We start from the raw sequence: 17742 nt of genomic DNA on the forward strand, positions 1-17742 counted from the left end.
CAGGAATTAGGGCCAAAATCAGAATAAATGTTTATAACCACTGGTTTCTAAGCGTGGCGCCGATATTTTTATCAAGTACACTAACTTTTAAATTTTAACGAAATTACTTTTCCATATCGTGATATTACCTACTCATTGTTAAGAAAATAACTTGAAATAAAAGAAAAAAATACGTGTATTTCATAATACTAGTGCACCGTTATTTTATTGTTCAATTATTAGCGTACAAATGAGGAAAATATTAGTAAACAGTTCGAGCTCTAGAACCGATTATAATTTCATTTACCCTATCCTATATGCAATTAATTTACTTGTGATTATGAAGAGTTAAAATGTCGTGCTAGTTATACAAAAATATTTGGAATTACGATACTTTATTAGTGTTTTCTTTAATTTATTATTTTGTATACCTTTTTATGTGTGGGTGGGGGGAAGCTTGCAATTTATTCTTACGTAGGTCCCTGCACTCGCCAGAGCCGACTCTGCGCCAAAATATTTGGTCCAGAAGGCTGCGAAACAACTGTTAAAAAAAGAAAGGGCCACATTTTGACATTCCATTTGCATGCAGTTATTGTTTTAATCAGCTCGTGGTAAAATTTTCTAAATAAATGAATGAAGTGAATCTCGCCATAGCACTCTATAATTCGGCCATACTTGTGTTGGAGGTGGAGTGGGGGTATATGCACGTGTCGCGTGACAGTCGGCTCGCGATGCTGCGGGCGTCGGTGCGCGCCGTCTTGTGGCGGTTGCTGCACCTCGCCTGGGCGCTCTTCGCAGCCCTCGCGAGGGGCGCAGCCCTACTCAGAAAGGCGGCGCACAGACCCAAACTCGTCTCGACGACCCTTTCGAGAGCGCCCCCTCATCTGGCGCTGCTCTTAGACGAGCCTCCGCCACCCGTCGGTCAGCTCGCCCAGCTCCTAGTGTGGAGTCTCAAGGCCGGAGCGAAGCACTTTACGTTCTACGACAAAAACGGTACGATAAACTATCGCCCTTTGTACGAGTTTTTTATGACAGCTTCGATATGCTATCACTCACACATCGTGTTTTTTGTCGCATACTTGACATTTTTATTTAATTTCATCATTTTTTCAAACCAACTTTTGTATTGTAATAGATCCTTTATGACGTACTGTAATCTAAAAATGACATTCCTTTTGCTTTCTTGTTTAATCCAACTTTCCTGTTACCAGGAGTCAAATTTATTCTAAATGACATTTTTAAAGTAGGTTCATTGTAGAGTTATTCATGGGGTGCCCATTGTTTTGACCAACGCTCAATCGCACCAACCTCTGTAAATTTTTAAACGCAGTTTTTAAATGCGGCTGAGGAGGTGTAATATAAAGTCAGTGAAGTCTCCATAAATGGGTTGAAAATAATATGCGTTTTTAAACAGGTATGAAAAGTTTATTTCACAGAAAAATTTTTTATCAAATTAAAATAAATAAACAAACATTTTTTCCGAAAATACACTATTTGTATGTTGGTATAAAGTTCAAGTCTATGGCATTATGATTCGAAATCGAGTGTGAGAGGTATGGTGATTATCATGCGCAGAACATTGAAGTCATATTTTATTAGTGTTTCAGTGAAATCTTAACTGAATACTTTTTCCCCGGTACATTACTACTAGCAAAAATATAATTTAACTAGTAAAATTATATGCTGCCCTAAAGTAATTTAAACTCAATTTAATGTTCGAACTTACACCTAACCTAAATGAAATAACCGTTTTTTGCCGCATTGTGTATTACACATTAACGCTCCCAGTGCTGCATATTTTTAGATTTAAAAAAAGGTCATAAACATTTGTAAAGCATATGTTGACTTTCTTCACAATCCCTAAAAGGCTTCAATGACATGCATCATTTAGTCAAGCACTTAATATTTATTTTATATTTTACTTGTGAATGACAATTTGTATGGACGTAGTGCAGCATCAGAAAGGTTAACTTGACCACTAACTATAATATGAAATTCATTGAATTAATAGGTTTGGCTTAATTTATTTTAAATACAGTGGTACCTTGACTTATGAGTTTAATTCCTTCCATAACGGAGCTCGTAACTCAAATTACTCGTGTATGTCAAATCAGTTTTCTCCATTGAAATCAATTGAAATGGTAAATACATATTAACTGAATTAAAGATAAGGTGTTTTTCTTAAAGTTATGTGATACTTTTTTTCTCGTATGTCAACACTGCTTGTATGTTGAATCAAATTTAAAAAAATAATTGCTCGTATCTCAAAAGTTGAGGTTCCACTGTATCATATTATTTTGTCATACAATGTGATGCCACAATTCTGTGAATCTGTGAACTTGTGGAAATACGCGTACAAATTCATTTTAATTAGCCGAGTTAGTGAAATTATATTTATACTAGTGAAAATATATTTTCACCAGTAGTAAATATTCGCTATGACATATATATACGGATAGATGGAAGATGACTAATAAAGTAACATTGGAACAAGTGTAAACATCTCATTTCTATTAATTTCAGGCATGCTGAAGAAAAACGAAGACAAACTAATAGCGGCCGTCGAAGAATTAAAAAAGTCAAACAATCCAGGCGAAGTAATTTGGGCCGACCGTCCTGATAAAAACGGTTACAAAAATGGAACCAAACACAAAATAACAGTTAGGATAATGTCAGCCGACGACGGCAAGCGCAAAATAATGTCAATCATCAGAGAGGCGTTCGACGACGGCGACAGTGTTGATAGTTTAAGTTCGGACAATGTCACCGTGGAGCAGATCGACGGTCTGTTGAACGGCCGGTGCTCGTTTGTGTCGGAACCTGATCTAGTTATGTATTTCGGTGAATTGTGCTGCACGAGAGGCTTCGCTCCGTGGCACCTGAGGTTGACCGAGTTCCTCAGCTTAGGTAGTGAATCTATAAATTTAGAAGACTTTGTCGAAATGCTGCAGAGGTACGACAGATGCGAACAGAGATTCGGGAAATAATGCTATGTCGGTTCTCCCGATCCGTTCGTCTCGGTGAGATCGATCGATCGCCGATGTGCAGAAATGTGATAGTTATTCCAGTTGAAAATATTAATTTATTGGTAAATGATAAATAATGTTTTTAGTATTTTTTTCGTTTATTTTGAACTTGCGTATTTAAGATCAAATTATTTTAAGATGGTTTTATTTATTTTTTGAAATTAAAATAAAATGGTATTTATGCGACATAAGATTTTTAAAAAATCGTCTTTTTTCAAAATAAACAGTTTATTACATTTTTTTTTGTATAATTGTACGTTATATAACAAAAGTAAAGGTGAATGTTTCATTTAAAATAACTCATAAATTTTTTAATCAGATATGTTATTTCAAAATATTGTTATATTCTTGCTATGAGCTTTTACATTCTACTTTATTGCAAGATTTTTTATAATTTATATCTTGAATGAATAAAAACTAGTCATTGTGATTTATTATTACTGCTCTATATATTCAATTCATTATTTTGTAACTAAGTTGGCAATATAATTATGATAAATTGAGTACTCGAATGAGTTTTTTTTTATTTGATAAAATTCAAATATACATTTTCTTTGATTTGAAAGGATTCTAATATACTTTTGTTGTTTATAGTACACACTCCATTTTTATTGTAAATATATATTTATATACAAACGTTTGTAACGATGCAATACGAAGAGAAACAACAAATTAATATTTAAGGTGTTTATTAATAAACGTTAATAAAACAAACAGTTTTTTACAATATAATGCATTCCTAGTATAAATATCAAACAAAAAATCGCTGTGTTACTTATCACTCCTTTCGCTATTGAATTGCTTTAAAAAAATAAATAATAAGAATTCAAATATAGTTCTCAGCATACAAAGGGTTGATTAAAAAAAGTTCACTTATCGACAAATTTCACTTACAATATTGAGTTTCATCATATTTACAATTCAAGTCATCGAAACGATTTACAAAAGGATACCTCCCATAAATTCGCAGATTTAATAAATAAAGGAACACAAGACTCCTTATGTGTAAAGTAACAGATTTAAGAAGGCAAAATATTTTATTTTTTATGATTTTTGATTAAAGTTGATCGTTAGGACCTTAACTAAAATTGTGCGTGCATATAAATATACATTCCATCATCTCGTAGCGGGGAAGACATTTTTATTTTACTAAAAGCGATACTATATTGCGCCGTCGATCGCATCATATATACTATGAAACTAATAAGGCAGAGTGTACAATTATCAGTTTTTGTACAAAATTTAGAAGCCCACATTCTGACAAATGTGAATCGACACACTTCATGTAAAAATATTTTTTTTATTACCATAAATGAATCGGTTCTTGCAGAAGGGGTTCAGAATTTTTTATACTAATATTTAATTTAAAAATACAACGTATTGAGTTTAAATCTATGTTTTCTAACCTGCGTGAGTGCGTGTTTACCAAAAACTTGGGAGGGATATTAATATCTATAGGGCTCTAAAATAGATTGACCGATTCAATTAATATATTTTATTAACAAATTTAATTTAATAAATTGATTTAATTCATCATTAATATGTATTCAATTTATAGAGGTTCAGCGATATCGTCGGCGTAATGATATGATTTAAAAGCTGAGTAATGGAAAATAACGTTTAAAATGTACAATCTCATATTTAACAAATCCTAAACTAGTAACGTGAACGTCTACTGCTGTCTTTATAGTCTCTACGATCGCTTCTCCTATCCCTATCGTATTTATCTTTGGAACTGCCTCTATTCTCCTTGGACGTATCTCGTCTATCTCTGTTGTACCGATCGCTGCCCCTATCCCTCGATCTATCCCTCTTGTCTCTGTAATCGTTCTTTCTGTCTCTAGATCGGTCCTGCTCTCGCGATTTATACCTATTACTGCTATAATGCTTCTTATCGTAATAATGTCCGTGTCTGTCTTCGCTTCTAGAATGCGATCGTTTATATCGCCTATCGGGTGTACGCGACCTCCTATTGCTAGACACGCTGTCCCTAGCGTTTTTGTTTTCCGAATCTGACTCGACTTCATCGTCTTTTCTGTTTCGCTTCGACCTGCCTTTATCTTTTTTTCTAGCCGTAGATCGTTCCTCGCTGTTCTTTTTAGATTTTCTCGAACGCTTTCTGCGCGATCTGCTAGAGTGGCTGCTGCCGCTGTAGCTAGATTCGGTATTGGAAGACGAGCTCGGTGATCGAGAATAACTTTCCTTTTCGCTGTCATCGGAACGTTCAGAATTGCTGTTGGCGGACAAAGACCTGGATCGCCTTTTCGAATTGCCAGATCGCCTGTCTGACTTTTTAGAGCCGTTTCGTCTTCTCTTGGAAGCGTCGCGTTTGTTCGAGGACTCGCGTTTGCTATTACTAGTCTCGCCGTGTCTGCTCTTTGTTTCAGAATTAGATTTAGAGTAATGTAAATATTTTTCAGACTTATCTGAAAAAGATTTCTTTGCATTATCCGCAGGCGGCGTTTTATCTGAAGAAAATTTTCCTGAAAATAAAATATTCACAGCATTCATCCAAAGCTCTGTTGCATGATTTTATTGAAATGCAGAAAACAACAAAGTAGTGCGTATTATAAAATTATGAAGCAGAGCAGTTAGGATTATTTCATTTAACGTAAACTGAAAGAACAGTTAAATAATTATACGTTTTATACATAACGGGATTAGAACAATTTTCTAACGAAGCTAATTAACGCGATATTTATTTCCATACAAGCGATCTAGTCTCATCAACAAAAACTTGCTATTTTACAATATGAACATGATATAAATTTTAATATATATAAACGATAATGCAAATTCAAGTTTTTGCTGCACAATTTCCTGCTATACTTAGTAACATTTGATGAAAATTAAAAAATTATAGATAGTGATACAACTGAAAATATGACATGTTAAAATATTATTATGATAAAATAACATTGCATACACATTCTAATCGGCATAAATGCAATAATAGACTTGTACGATTGAATAAGGAGCATTTATGTGAACACAAATGTGTATACTAGATTGTTAAACATATACGTATTGAATAAGCAAAAACCTATTTGCATATAAATTGATTCGATAACCAAAACCCTGTACGACATAAATCTACATCCGGTCGCCGTGTGATCAAGATAGAGACTGAGACTTCAATATTTCTTGTACGAAACCAATGCAGTGGCCTTCTAAAAACACCTTACTCGTATATTTGTATTGTAACTTACTTTGTCTGTTGCTATTCACTTCATTCCTATTGTGGGTAGTTGATTCCTCACCATCTGAATCGGAGTTTCCCAATCCCTCGCCATGCCGCGAAGACCTTTCCTCCGCAGCACCGGTGCGGTTCGAGACGTCTCCGCTGTCGTTCTTTTTATGGGCCGCATCGTCTGAAGCGATTTGATTTTCAATTTCTCGCGCCGTCTTTTCAAAGTCTGCCATTTTACGCCGAATACTTTCCTTTAATAATAAATAAAAACACGATCGAGAAAAATTAGTTATACGTATTATACGTTAAATATGACATCTGTCTCACCTGAAGCTGAGCATCGGTGAGTTCTGCTCTCTTGCGGTGTTTACCAACAGGAGTACTCGAACGTCTTCCTTCTTCTTCGCCCGAATCGGCGTCGGTGTCGCTCTCGCCGCTGCTGTCGCCGTAGATGCCCAAACCTACATTGAAACCACAGTGTAAGACTTCACCATTATTTAATAATATTTTATGCGGCAAACCTGGTGATAAATTTTGTTGTCTTTTACATTTTCACCAATATACAAATGAAAATGCACTCATTACAATTTATGTGTTCTATAGAAATTTATCAAACTTTTTAATTCATATTTGTTCTAATAATAAATATACGAATGGTTCATTTTCATTAAAGAAATAAATTTAAAAAATATGCATCGAACAAAATCAAACTAACAGATAAAGCAATCACATATTGAATATTAGCAAAGAGTAAAAACTTACCGAGTTGTCCACCAATGCTTGATAAGGCCTGCGATTTGCTAGCCACTGACGTGCCACGCGATGCTTTTCATATAAATATAAATTTTTAGTAAATAAAATATATTGAAAAAAAAATCAATGGCAGGGATATCCTGAAACCAAAATATCTAGATCATATAGTAAAAAATGACATTTGGCAGGAGCAGATGTAAATAAAATCATACCGTCCACACTTTTACACTCATATTGCACATTTATTTTGCAATTTAGTATATATTTAAAAAAAAGTATTGAATACTCATCGATAATAATATACAACAGGGTATTCTATTAGAAACTATATAAAATACGTCGAACACCATTCACAATGTACTACTTATGTAAATATCACAGTTTAATATAGACATCGTTATAATTGTCTTGTGAGTCTTTTTTGCCGTCCGTACGCCAGTAACTGGAATTCTTCAATGGCTGAAGAGTAGTCAATTGTTTTGTTTTTGTTAACAACATTGATACCTTGTGGTTGAGATCTTTTCCGGTTTAGTTCCTCTTGACATACTTCCAGAATTTGTTCGTTTGTTACGTCGAGCAAAATCTCCGTTAAAGTCCGACGTACGCACAGCATCTACATTACGAATATACAGAGCTTTCAATAAATAAACAAGAATTGGTTGCACTAATTGTTGATAATTTAACCGACCACTTCTTGCATAATCTCTTCTTGCGTTTTGGGTAATAATGGAATAAGCGCAATTTGCTCACGCGCAGGCACCTTTTGCGGCTTTTTAACTTCGACTTCCGGTTCCGAATCATTGCTATCAGACTCCTAAAAACAGAGACCACTATAACTACTACACAAAAATATTCATAAATGTTTTTGACAATGAAACTGTGACAGCAATACAAATTTCTCTTCTATTTATATGCCATAGGTAATGTATTATTTTATAATTATTAACATCAAATTTTCCTTTCGAGTATTAATAATTAAATTATTCGATTTTGTTACAATGTAGTGGATACAAAATTCTTCCTGAATGCGTTCATGATTTTGTGTATATATTTAAATTCTGAAATCATACAAATTTGCTTTTGGCTGGAACTTGCGGAACGCCATCTTCCTGTGTCGGCGGTTGAACTGCATCCAATTCCTGTTGCTTCAGAAGTTCTTCCCTTTCTTTTAGTTCTCGCTCTCTGTCCATTTGCTTTTGTTTCTCGCGTTCCATTTTCTCAAGTCCTAAAACAATCTCAAAATTACATACCTACTACAATATAAACTAATAATGTTGACATTGAGAGTCAGCGAGCAGGAGCATTCGATGTTCAGGTATTCAACCTATGCGAAAAAATCATATGATAATTCGTCCTCAATCCAGTAAAAGAATAGATTTTTCTATGATACTAAAATATTTTTTGATAGCAAAAATTTGCCCTATGCTCCAATTATTAATGCGGTGTACAAGGTTGGCCTTGAGAAATCATTTAGAATGGTAAATAACACAGGCATGCAATGTGAAAGTTGCCTTGAATGTAAATAGTGACATGTGTAGATTACTGGAAAAATAATGATAATTCTAATTTTGCCATTTAGTAGAATGAAAAGTACAATGAAACTGTTTTTATGTACAATACACATGTATTTATAGTATATTAAATAATTGTTCAAGGTGTGTTAACACTTTAAAAGAAAGTACAAATCACAATCAAAAGCATTTGTCCCCAAACTATCACAATTATAATAATAAAACTAGTGAAAACCAGTTCACTAGCCTGTTGACGCCATCCCCCGCACATTAGCCCTTCAATCTGTCTCTCCGGTCCCTTCGTATCTGGACTCTGTGCAGTCCACATGTCATAGTGCTCCGAGCTTTATGAAACTGTTAACAACAGATGTGTTAACTCCTCGGATTATTTTTGACATATGTGTGACAATCATACTAAATTATTTTTTAGGTATATTGTTGAAGCTATGTTGAAAAATTTCAAGATCTTAGGCTGTAACACGACTTTAAAAGTACATTTATTCTATTTATATCTGGACTACTTTTCTGAAAATTGGGTGACTTTCATTCAAATCGGTCTATTCGTCTGTTTAGTCAATGATTTTTTCTATTTTCAGTAATTCAATTTCACTTATTACATGTTGACCTCAACTATGAATAATTAGTAATATTTATGAATATCCAGTTTTAAATCACTAATCATTGCACGTGTATGGACTACACAGCACAGTAATGTACGGATTTATTTGGCACAGTAAAGGAAAGGTTAATTTTTTTATTATCTTCTTGTGAAATAACCTTATGTGATAGAAAAAAATGGATGTCATTTTTAGAATCCGCATTAAAAAATGCATAAAAACCAGTTAAAAAACTAAAAGATTTTTCTAAAAATAGATTTTCGCAGGCCATGTGCAGAATATTTGTTTACATTTTCATAGTACACCATAACAATCGTTTTCAAATTCGTGGTGTATTTTGATATTGGAATACTTTAATTTGATATTCTCGGTGACTCACACTTTATAGGTCGATGACTTAATTATGCGTAATTTATAAAACTACCGAGAGACGCCAGTGTCATTCAATATTAGGAAAGATAATATAGATAATTGTACATATATTCTAATGTCATTAATTTATTTATATAGCTTTGAATAATCATAACCTTGTAACGAATTATTGTTTTCAACTCTCTGATCATAAAACCTAGTATCTGCACTTATGTATGAGTATTACCACTATTTTGACTAAGAAAAAACAGAAATATTTGTTAAGAATAATAAATTAAATTAGTACTTGCGACTTGCCGAACAAGCGTATTCATCACACCGATCAGCTATTTTAATGCATTAGGTAAATGCATCTTTCAAATAAACCATAAACAAACGCATCAGTGTCTTTCAATATTAGCTAAAACGTTGTACTCATCTTAAAATAAAATGTAAATCTGGATCGAAATGGACAAATTACGTATGGTTTTTTGCATCGAATTATCCTGCTACCGACTACCAATCATCATATTTCGAAAACCTTCTCGAATCCATGCAGGTAGCTGGCGACGTTTGGCCGCATCTATAGTTTGCGTTGTATCCACAGAGTTAGCTATTTGCGGACTAGGCGCAGGCTCTGGGGCGTTCTGCTGTCTCGGAATCCGACGCAAGACGCGATTGCCAATCTCGTTCATCTGATTGGGTATATTATTTGGTTTATTTTCGGCGTCGGTGCTCCAATAGCCGGTTCTATAATTTTGCGGTCCGTTATTATTATACCTATGCACGTATAATGAAATAATTATAGAAATAAAAATAAAACAATAAAAAAATAATTAACAAACAATTATTTACCCTGAAAAATTAGCATCTGTGCTTGTGTAACCGGTTGAATATGGCGGAGGTGCCAATGGTGGTTGTGGAGCTTTCGACGATGAGTTTGACTGCCAGTTCCAGTTTTCTTGATTATTACCTTCTGGTGATTTTAATATTATTGTTAATTTATGCTATATTAATATATTGTAATATGGAGACCAATCGAATTTTTTTCATTCTGTTTTGAAGAAACTTAATAGGTAGTCTATAAAAAATATAAGGTAAGCTTTTTTTGGCCAGTTGCAATCTGATCTTCCCCGAGAAGATGAATAATAATACTACCATGAAGCTTATCTGTCAGAGAAGCTTGTTGAAAATTTATTTCCTGAATCCAAACAATGCTGCCATGTGTTACATAAATTATGCTAGTTTTGATAATGAAAATATTTTACCCTAATTCAAAATGTCAGAATTCATATTAAATTTTTAGAATTAAAATTGGTTTGGTCAGAATTTTTGTTGGGAGTTCATTATCATCATCAAGGTGCTTTAGGGCAAACTTGTTTGGTTGGGCTCACAACATTGTCAGATGTCAACACAACAAGCTAAGCATGCTCTCCACCGCTGCTTTGTCGTTATTCCAGCTTTGTTTGTCGCTCTGAATACCTTTACGTCCTACATACATAATTAAATCGATTCTTTTAGAGTTATTCATGGGGTGTTCACTATTTTATAAGATATTTCTAAAATAAATAATTTATTGCCCATATATATATTTTTTTTGAATCACTATATTTTAATTGTGATTATCCAATATTTTCATTCTAACCATTTTTTCAGAATTATATTATTCAAACCGTGAATAATATAACTCTTGTTCCTCCTATATTTTTATTTTGACCATATGCTATTTTCATTTTAATAAATAATAATATTTAGTTTGAACCAAAATTATGACAGATTTGATTTTTATTCTGACCATTCAAAATATATTGAAAAATGTAATGGAATAATACATATATCATGCTAGTAAATTGTCTAAACAGATGAACGTTATAAATCTCCATTGTCCAAAGAAAGAGAATAATCTAAACTTTTTAAAAGATTTTCATTTATGAAATATACCTCTCATCGTTATTTAGATGCCGATGAGATTGAAACATGTAAAAATTTAATACTTGAACCACCACTCCTCAGACCATTTAAGCCTTCAATAAATTGTTATTTATAACACACCTCCCCATTGATCCCACGAATTGCTCCAGTTGGAATTATTAGTAGAATTTTTCCATTGTTGTGAGGATACTATCGGTGCTGGTGGAGCTGCATCAATTTCATTCCCTTCTACGTCCATCGGCGCTTCGCCTTCTTCTTCTAAAACTAAAATTATTTCAATAATAAAATACTAAAATATATTTATTTTGATACATAATAATGAGTGTGTGCATCGATTAATTGTTAATCTCTTTCATACTAACAAATATTGATGCTGACTCGTATATTAAACATTACAAATAAATTCACACTTTTGCATGATAAATCCATTCTTGTGCAATGTTTTTGTTTTCAATTAATATTAATTCTCTATTAATTAATGGAATATTGAACAATATATAAATTGTGTTCTCATTAAACTAAGGATGTTTTATCAAGTGAATACTAGCTCACCAGGGGTGCTGATGATGGGTGGCGGAGGTGCAGGAGGAATCGCAACCGTGGGGCACGATTCTTTCATCTGGATCCATTGCTGGGCCAGAGCGGCCCAATCCACTTGATCGTTTGTCATGTCTTGGTAAGCTGATGGATTCAGCGCCCACTGCGTAGGGTAATCGATCGTCTTGTTTCCGGAATACATCCTGAAAACATTCAAAGCTGTCAGAAAAGGTGTGATTATTAATTCGGTACCTGCCGGCGACTACTTTACTTTCATGTATGCGGTTGACTTTAGATCGACGCTCAGTCTAATCTGTGGCTTATTTCGATCATCTGAACGATGATTCAATGGCAATATGTGATGTAAAACGAGAAGCGCCGCCACGACGATGCGCCGACGATCAAGGCATTTGCTATTATGAACCTAAACAAAATTTATCTCGGCCATTATCGACTGAAATTATATTTATAGAATAAATTTTAATACATGATATTTAATTGTTATTTATTTTTATTAAAAATATTGTAATGAAATAAAGCACAAATCTATTTCACAAAATGATCATTAAATTAATTAGATTAAAAAAATGTAAATCCTCTTTTAGATAAAACTTATATATATTTCCGTACTTCATACAATCACGTCCCTAGATTTTATGACACATATTTGTGTAATATGATAATCGTTCTATTCAATTTTTAATATTGTATACAAATTTGGTTAATATTTTGCATATTGCAAGTCGGAAGGGAAGTGGTTATTCTGCGCATAAAGTCCAGATGAAAGTGATCAAATATGGTAATATCTTTTTACAAAACTGTAAATTTGGCAATAGTGGTAAGACTCGAGAGTAGGCGCTACTGGATTGGTCGAGTTTGTTGTTTTTTTTTTTACTTTGTCACTAGAGGAAGCCCCCGTTCAACGCGAGAGATACGTTCTGGACATAACCGCGCTAAGCGAAATTTCGCGATTAACGAGGGATTTTTGAAAAAAACCCCTAAAACTCGAAAAACACTTTATTTATTAAATAAACGTTAATAATAACAAAAAGAGCATACATTTCCACCGAGATGAAGAGTTAGACGGTCTTTGGGTGCTTTAAATCCAGAAGCAGTCTTCTCATATATGAAAATAAACGTACGTGTTAGCATTCGTTTCCAATAAAGTCCAGTTTCATCCAAATTAAATACAATAAATTTTGTGAATAATTTCCCTTTTCTACAATTTCACGGAATTCCGTTTGATATTTTTCAGCTGATTCTACATCTGCACTAGCCAATTCACCAATCATTTTAGGTTATGCTAATTTGATCGTTTTCTAAGCCGATCAAGCCAACCTTTGCTTGCTTTAAATACTTCTTCTCCTCCATGTGATGTATTCATTATGATTTGAGTACTAATAGGCATGTGGTTTTAAATCTGATCCTCTATCCATTTTCTTAATAAATTCTCCATTTCCGTCATCAAAAAACTTCTGGTTCGTGAAACTTTTGTCCCTATAATTGGAGTAACACTCACCAGCCTTTTTAATTATATCTTTTTGTCGCATAATTGTAGACTCGGCCAATTTAAAATCACTTCCTACAGCTGTAAATTTACTACCATTTTCAGACTTAAAAGTAAAATTGCTTAAGGGTGCGATTTTACAGGGAATTAGTTTAAGAGATATGTGCATTAAAATAAACATCTGTTCTTTGGCGACGGGTGGCAACTAGACACGGATTGAGCCGCTGTAGTAGTATTTTTATTACGATAAAAAAGTTACATGAATATACAAGTGTAAGTGGACAGTGCGCGGGGCCCCCACCGGCCGCCGAAGTTACCAAGCGAAAAGGGTCCGTTACACCAGTGTTACCAGAGTGCCGCCAAATTTTGACCATAATAAACCTTAATAAATACATATATAAATAGGCCCCCTACAGTTCTAAAAAATTAGTTGCTTATCAATTTATGTAGGGAAAAGCAGTTATTCATTGGGTGTTCACTGTTTTGACCAATACTCGCTCGCACCTAATCTGTCCAACAGTAATGCACAAACAATTCGTTTTATGGAGCGATTATTTGCATATTTAAATTGTCCTAATAAAAACAAGCTATTTTTCGAAAATAAAAAACATAACTTATGGATTAAAGGAAATAATAAAAATAAGTGGATCAATAGTTTTGATCCATGTCGGTACATCTATTAATGGTCTTAAAAATTGTGGGGCGCGTAAAATCAAAATTAAGACATAATTAATTTATGTTTAAAATTTCTTTTATTTTAACAAAATATTTATAAAAAAGATTACTGAGTCCGACGATTATTGTAAGACAGTAAAAAAGGTAAGATTACTAGTCTCTGTCCATGAATTGCGACAACCAACTAAAACAGACACTTTACTGAACCAGTCTGTCAAGATATAAAAGTCTCAACTTGAGTTTTGATATATCATGAATGATTAGGTTTTCCTGCTTTCCACATTCAGTTACAATCATCACTATGAGCTTTCATATGCCCTGAGAGAGTAAATTTTCTTTTAAATGCTTTCCCACATATTTCGCATTCAAAGGCTTTAGAATCGTTATGAGTTTGCATATGTTGCAATAAAATGGATTTTAACTTGAATCCTTTTCTACATTTTTTGCATTCAAAGTCATAAACATTGGTATGAGTTTTCATATGCCTTAAGAGATTGGATTTAGTTTTAAATGCTTTACCACAGTTTTCACATCTAAACTTACGAATATCACTATGAATTTGCATATGTTCTGAAAGAGTGTATTTACTTTTGTATGCTTTTTCACATATTTCACATTTAAAGTTACGAATATGGCTATGAGATTGCATATGCATTAAAAAATAATATTTATATTTAAATTCTTTTCCACATATTTCACATTCAAAGTCACAGACACTATGAGTTTGCATATGTATTGAAAGAAGGTATGTATTTTTAAATGTATTTCCACATATATCACATTCAACCCGCTGAACGTCGCTATGAGTTTTCATATGTCCTGAGAGATTAGATTTTGTTTTGAAGGTTTTACCGCATATTTCACATTCGAACTCACGGAGATCGCTATGAGTTTGCATGTGTATTGAAAGAAGGTGTTTATATTTAAATGTGTTACCACATTTGTCACATTCAAACCGACGGACGTCGCTATGAGTTATCATATGTTGAGTAAGATAGGATTTTAATTTGAATGCTTTTCCGCATTTTTCACATTTAAAATCACAAACGTTGCTATGAGTTAGCACATGTATTGAAAGATGCTTTTGATATTTGAATCCTTTTCCACATGTTTCACATTCAAAGTCAAAGAAATTGTCATGAATTTGACTCATATGCCCTAAAAGACTAGATTTAGTCTTGAATGCTTTTCCACATTTTTCACATTCAAACTCGCTAACATCGCTATGAATAAGCATATGTCCTAAGAGATTGAATTTTGTTTTGAATGCTTTTCCACATATTTCACATCCAAACTTACGAACATTGCTATGAGTTTTTATATGCCCTGAGAGATTATATTTTGTTTTGAATACTTTTCCACAATTCTCACATTTAAACTGACGAACATCGCTATGAGCTAGCATATGTTGTGTAAGATACGATTTTAATTTGAACCCTTTTCCGCATTTTTCACATTTAAAATCACAAATATTGCTATGAGTTAGCATATGTATTGAAAGATGTTTTTTATACTTGAATCCTTTTCCACACGTTTCACATTTAAAGTCAAAGAAATTGTCATGAATTTGACTCATATGGCCTATAAGACTGGATTTAGTTTTGAATGCTTTTCCACATTTTTCACATTCAAACTCACTAACATCGTTATGAATAAGCATATGCCCTAAGAGATTAGATTTTGTTTTGAATGCCTTTTCACATATTTCACATCCAAACTCACGAACATCGCTATGACTTTTTATATGTCTTGAGAGATTATATTTTGTTTTGAATACTTTTCCACATTTGCTACACTGATATTTATAAAAATCATCATTTGTAGGGCATTTTCCTCTTTCTGGTTCCTAAAATTGAAATATTTTATTTATTAGATTAGTCGTAAACGTCAAATACATTGTAAGCAAAATCTGTTTGACTATTACTTTGGTGACATCACATTTTTGGTGAGGAAAGACGTCCACAACGGTAGTATTCGCCTTGAGTACATCTTTTATATCGTGTAATTCTAAAATCATATAATAAACAATAATCGTCATACATTACGTTAGAACGTGTTGCATAAAAATATAGATTTGCCCAAAAAATAAAAATACAATTTGAATATAAGAGTAAATTGGAATACGTATATAACCTAAAGTAAGGGGGTATCTTTGTATTGAATTTTTTTTATTATATTATTTCTCACTTAGATAATTCACTAACATTTTATAATTTTAAAATAATAGCTGGGGCCAAATTTGAGATGAATTAATATATGTTTGAGGAAATACGGTATATTAAAATGCATGTCTAACCCATTTCGAATAAGTCATCTTCTTTGTAAGTATCTTCGCTGCTATCGTATTCGCGTTTTACATCCAATAACTTGAAAAAAATCACATACGTTCACATCGGACAAGTGTTATGTATTAAGAGACATAATATTTGATTACCTCGACTTTACATTGAATCAATTTAACGGAAGTAAACGGTTCTTTGTCGATTTTGATGTCAGCTTCTGCAAAGATGAAATTTAATATCTAATTAGCCAGTAAATAATTCAATATATATCGTTTTTAACTGAACATAAATCAATTTGGCGGAGAAGTTATGATAACTTAAAAGCAAAATATTGAAGCTATTTATTTTTATTGTTTAATTTTTTGAATACAACGATATATTACCGGTTTTGGTAAACGCCATTCTAGCTTGGTATTGTATTGACAGTTTATAACTGAAGTTTGGTTCAAATAACACGAATTGTCGAGCATGGCGGAAAAGTAGGTAATTAGAAACACTACAATTTTAAACTATTCTTTCAGAATGATTATTACTAAATGACAAAAAAGTAATTTTCTAATTTTTCATAAATTGTTTTTGCAACAAATATTTAGCCTGGGAGCTATTTACCTATAGAGCATAAGGCTAAGGTTACCAAATGGTATTCGAAAGCAGGGCAAGTCTTCATTTTTCAAGTAAAATATGATGTCATCCATCAACTCTAAAATGTCGGCGTTCGGAAATGTCTATGCTTGACAAATCAGTTGGCTCCGATTATCGTTACGAAACGGTCGGACCTGGCCAAACACAATAAAGCTTACATACAAGCACACGTGTTTTGGATTCAGACCTCAGAAGTAACAAGTTCGCGTATCTCGATATACAACAAATACCATACACATTGGTAATGAATTATTTTAGTTTCAATTGTTTTCAAACTGACTCATGTTTTTACCTAAAACTTGATTAGGGTCGTAACAAAGAGAGGGAGACAAATCACCCCGGGTGCAAGATTGAAAGGGGCGTTAAAACAAAATTGGTAATAATCCATATTCAAACAATATATTTAATTTTGCCAAAACTATGATATCCATAGCTTAAATTTTGCTGAATCACACTCATCCAAAAAAAAAAAATCTAGTGGTTGTCACTTTTTTCGGAACAGAAAGCATATATGCGATTTTTTCCGTTTTACTATTTACAGGCTTTGCAACTGACATTAAAATGCGATTCGGAAACATGCTGGAGCGCAAAAAGAAAAATTGTCACAGCTATTCATCGAGAATAGCTGTGACAATTTCTCAATTTCCCAACATAATGGTCGAGCTTTTAATAAATCATGTCATTTGAAAAAAAATTGAATTGGAATTGCTTAATTTTTTTGAATTAAGTAAAAATTAATT

The 17742-nt window shown here is 33.0% G+C and overlaps 3 protein-coding genes across 5 annotated transcripts; 1 reads left to right on the plus strand and 2 right to left on the minus strand.

Annotated features, from left to right (window-relative positions):
* The first annotated feature begins 656 nt into the window (after window positions 1-656).
* Window positions 657-3719, plus strand: Tango14 (transport and golgi organization 14). Its single transcript, XM_088200925.1, has 2 exons — window positions 657-972; window positions 2503-3719. Exons 1-2 carry the CDS (start codon window positions 681-683, stop codon window positions 2964-2966), a joined length of 756 nt encoding a protein of 251 aa, XP_088057051.1. The 5' UTR covers window positions 657-680; the 3' UTR covers window positions 2967-3719.
* Window positions 3678-12316, minus strand: LOC148228023 (uncharacterized). 2 transcript variants are annotated; one of them, XM_088200857.1, is made up of 12 exons: window positions 12168-12316; window positions 11912-12099; window positions 11480-11623; window positions 10283-10403; window positions 9969-10177; window positions 8019-8173; window positions 7637-7762; window positions 7453-7561; window positions 6958-7020; window positions 6523-6656; window positions 6215-6446; window positions 3678-5488 (listed from the first exon to the last, which is right to left on the minus strand). In XM_088200857.1, exons 2-12 carry the CDS (start codon window positions 12096-12098, stop codon window positions 4662-4664), a joined length of 2307 nt encoding a protein of 768 aa, XP_088056983.1. In that variant the 5' UTR covers window position 12099; window positions 12168-12316; the 3' UTR covers window positions 3678-4661. The 2 variants fall into 2 exon arrangements, with proteins under 2 accessions (XP_088056983.1, XP_088056982.1); XM_088200856.1 differs by having other exon boundaries at window positions 9969-10207.
* A 1820-nt stretch (window positions 12317-14136) lies between these two features.
* LOC148228024 (uncharacterized) lies at window positions 14137-16807 on the minus strand. Of its 2 annotated transcripts, XM_088200873.1 has the most exons (5): window positions 16744-16797; window positions 16513-16577; window positions 16375-16444; window positions 16003-16085; window positions 14137-15924 (listed from the first exon to the last, which is right to left on the minus strand). In XM_088200873.1, the coding sequence occupies exons 1-5, from the start codon at window positions 16760-16762 to the stop codon at window positions 14362-14364; spliced, it is 1800 nt and encodes a 599-aa protein (XP_088056999.1). In that variant the 5' UTR covers window positions 16763-16797; the 3' UTR covers window positions 14137-14361. The 2 variants fall into 2 exon arrangements, with proteins under 2 accessions (XP_088056999.1, XP_088057000.1); XM_088200874.1 differs by lacking the exon at window positions 16375-16444 and having other exon boundaries at window positions 16744-16807.
* Between the last annotated feature and the right edge of the window lie 935 nt (window positions 16808-17742).

Source organism: Plectrocnemia conspersa, unplaced genomic scaffold, assembly GCF_051122295.1.
Source record: "Plectrocnemia conspersa isolate PC_06_02 unplaced genomic scaffold, ASM5112229v1 ptg000012l, whole genome shotgun sequence".
In the NCBI taxonomy this organism is placed as follows: Eukaryota; Metazoa; Arthropoda; class Insecta; order Trichoptera; family Polycentropodidae; genus Plectrocnemia; species Plectrocnemia conspersa.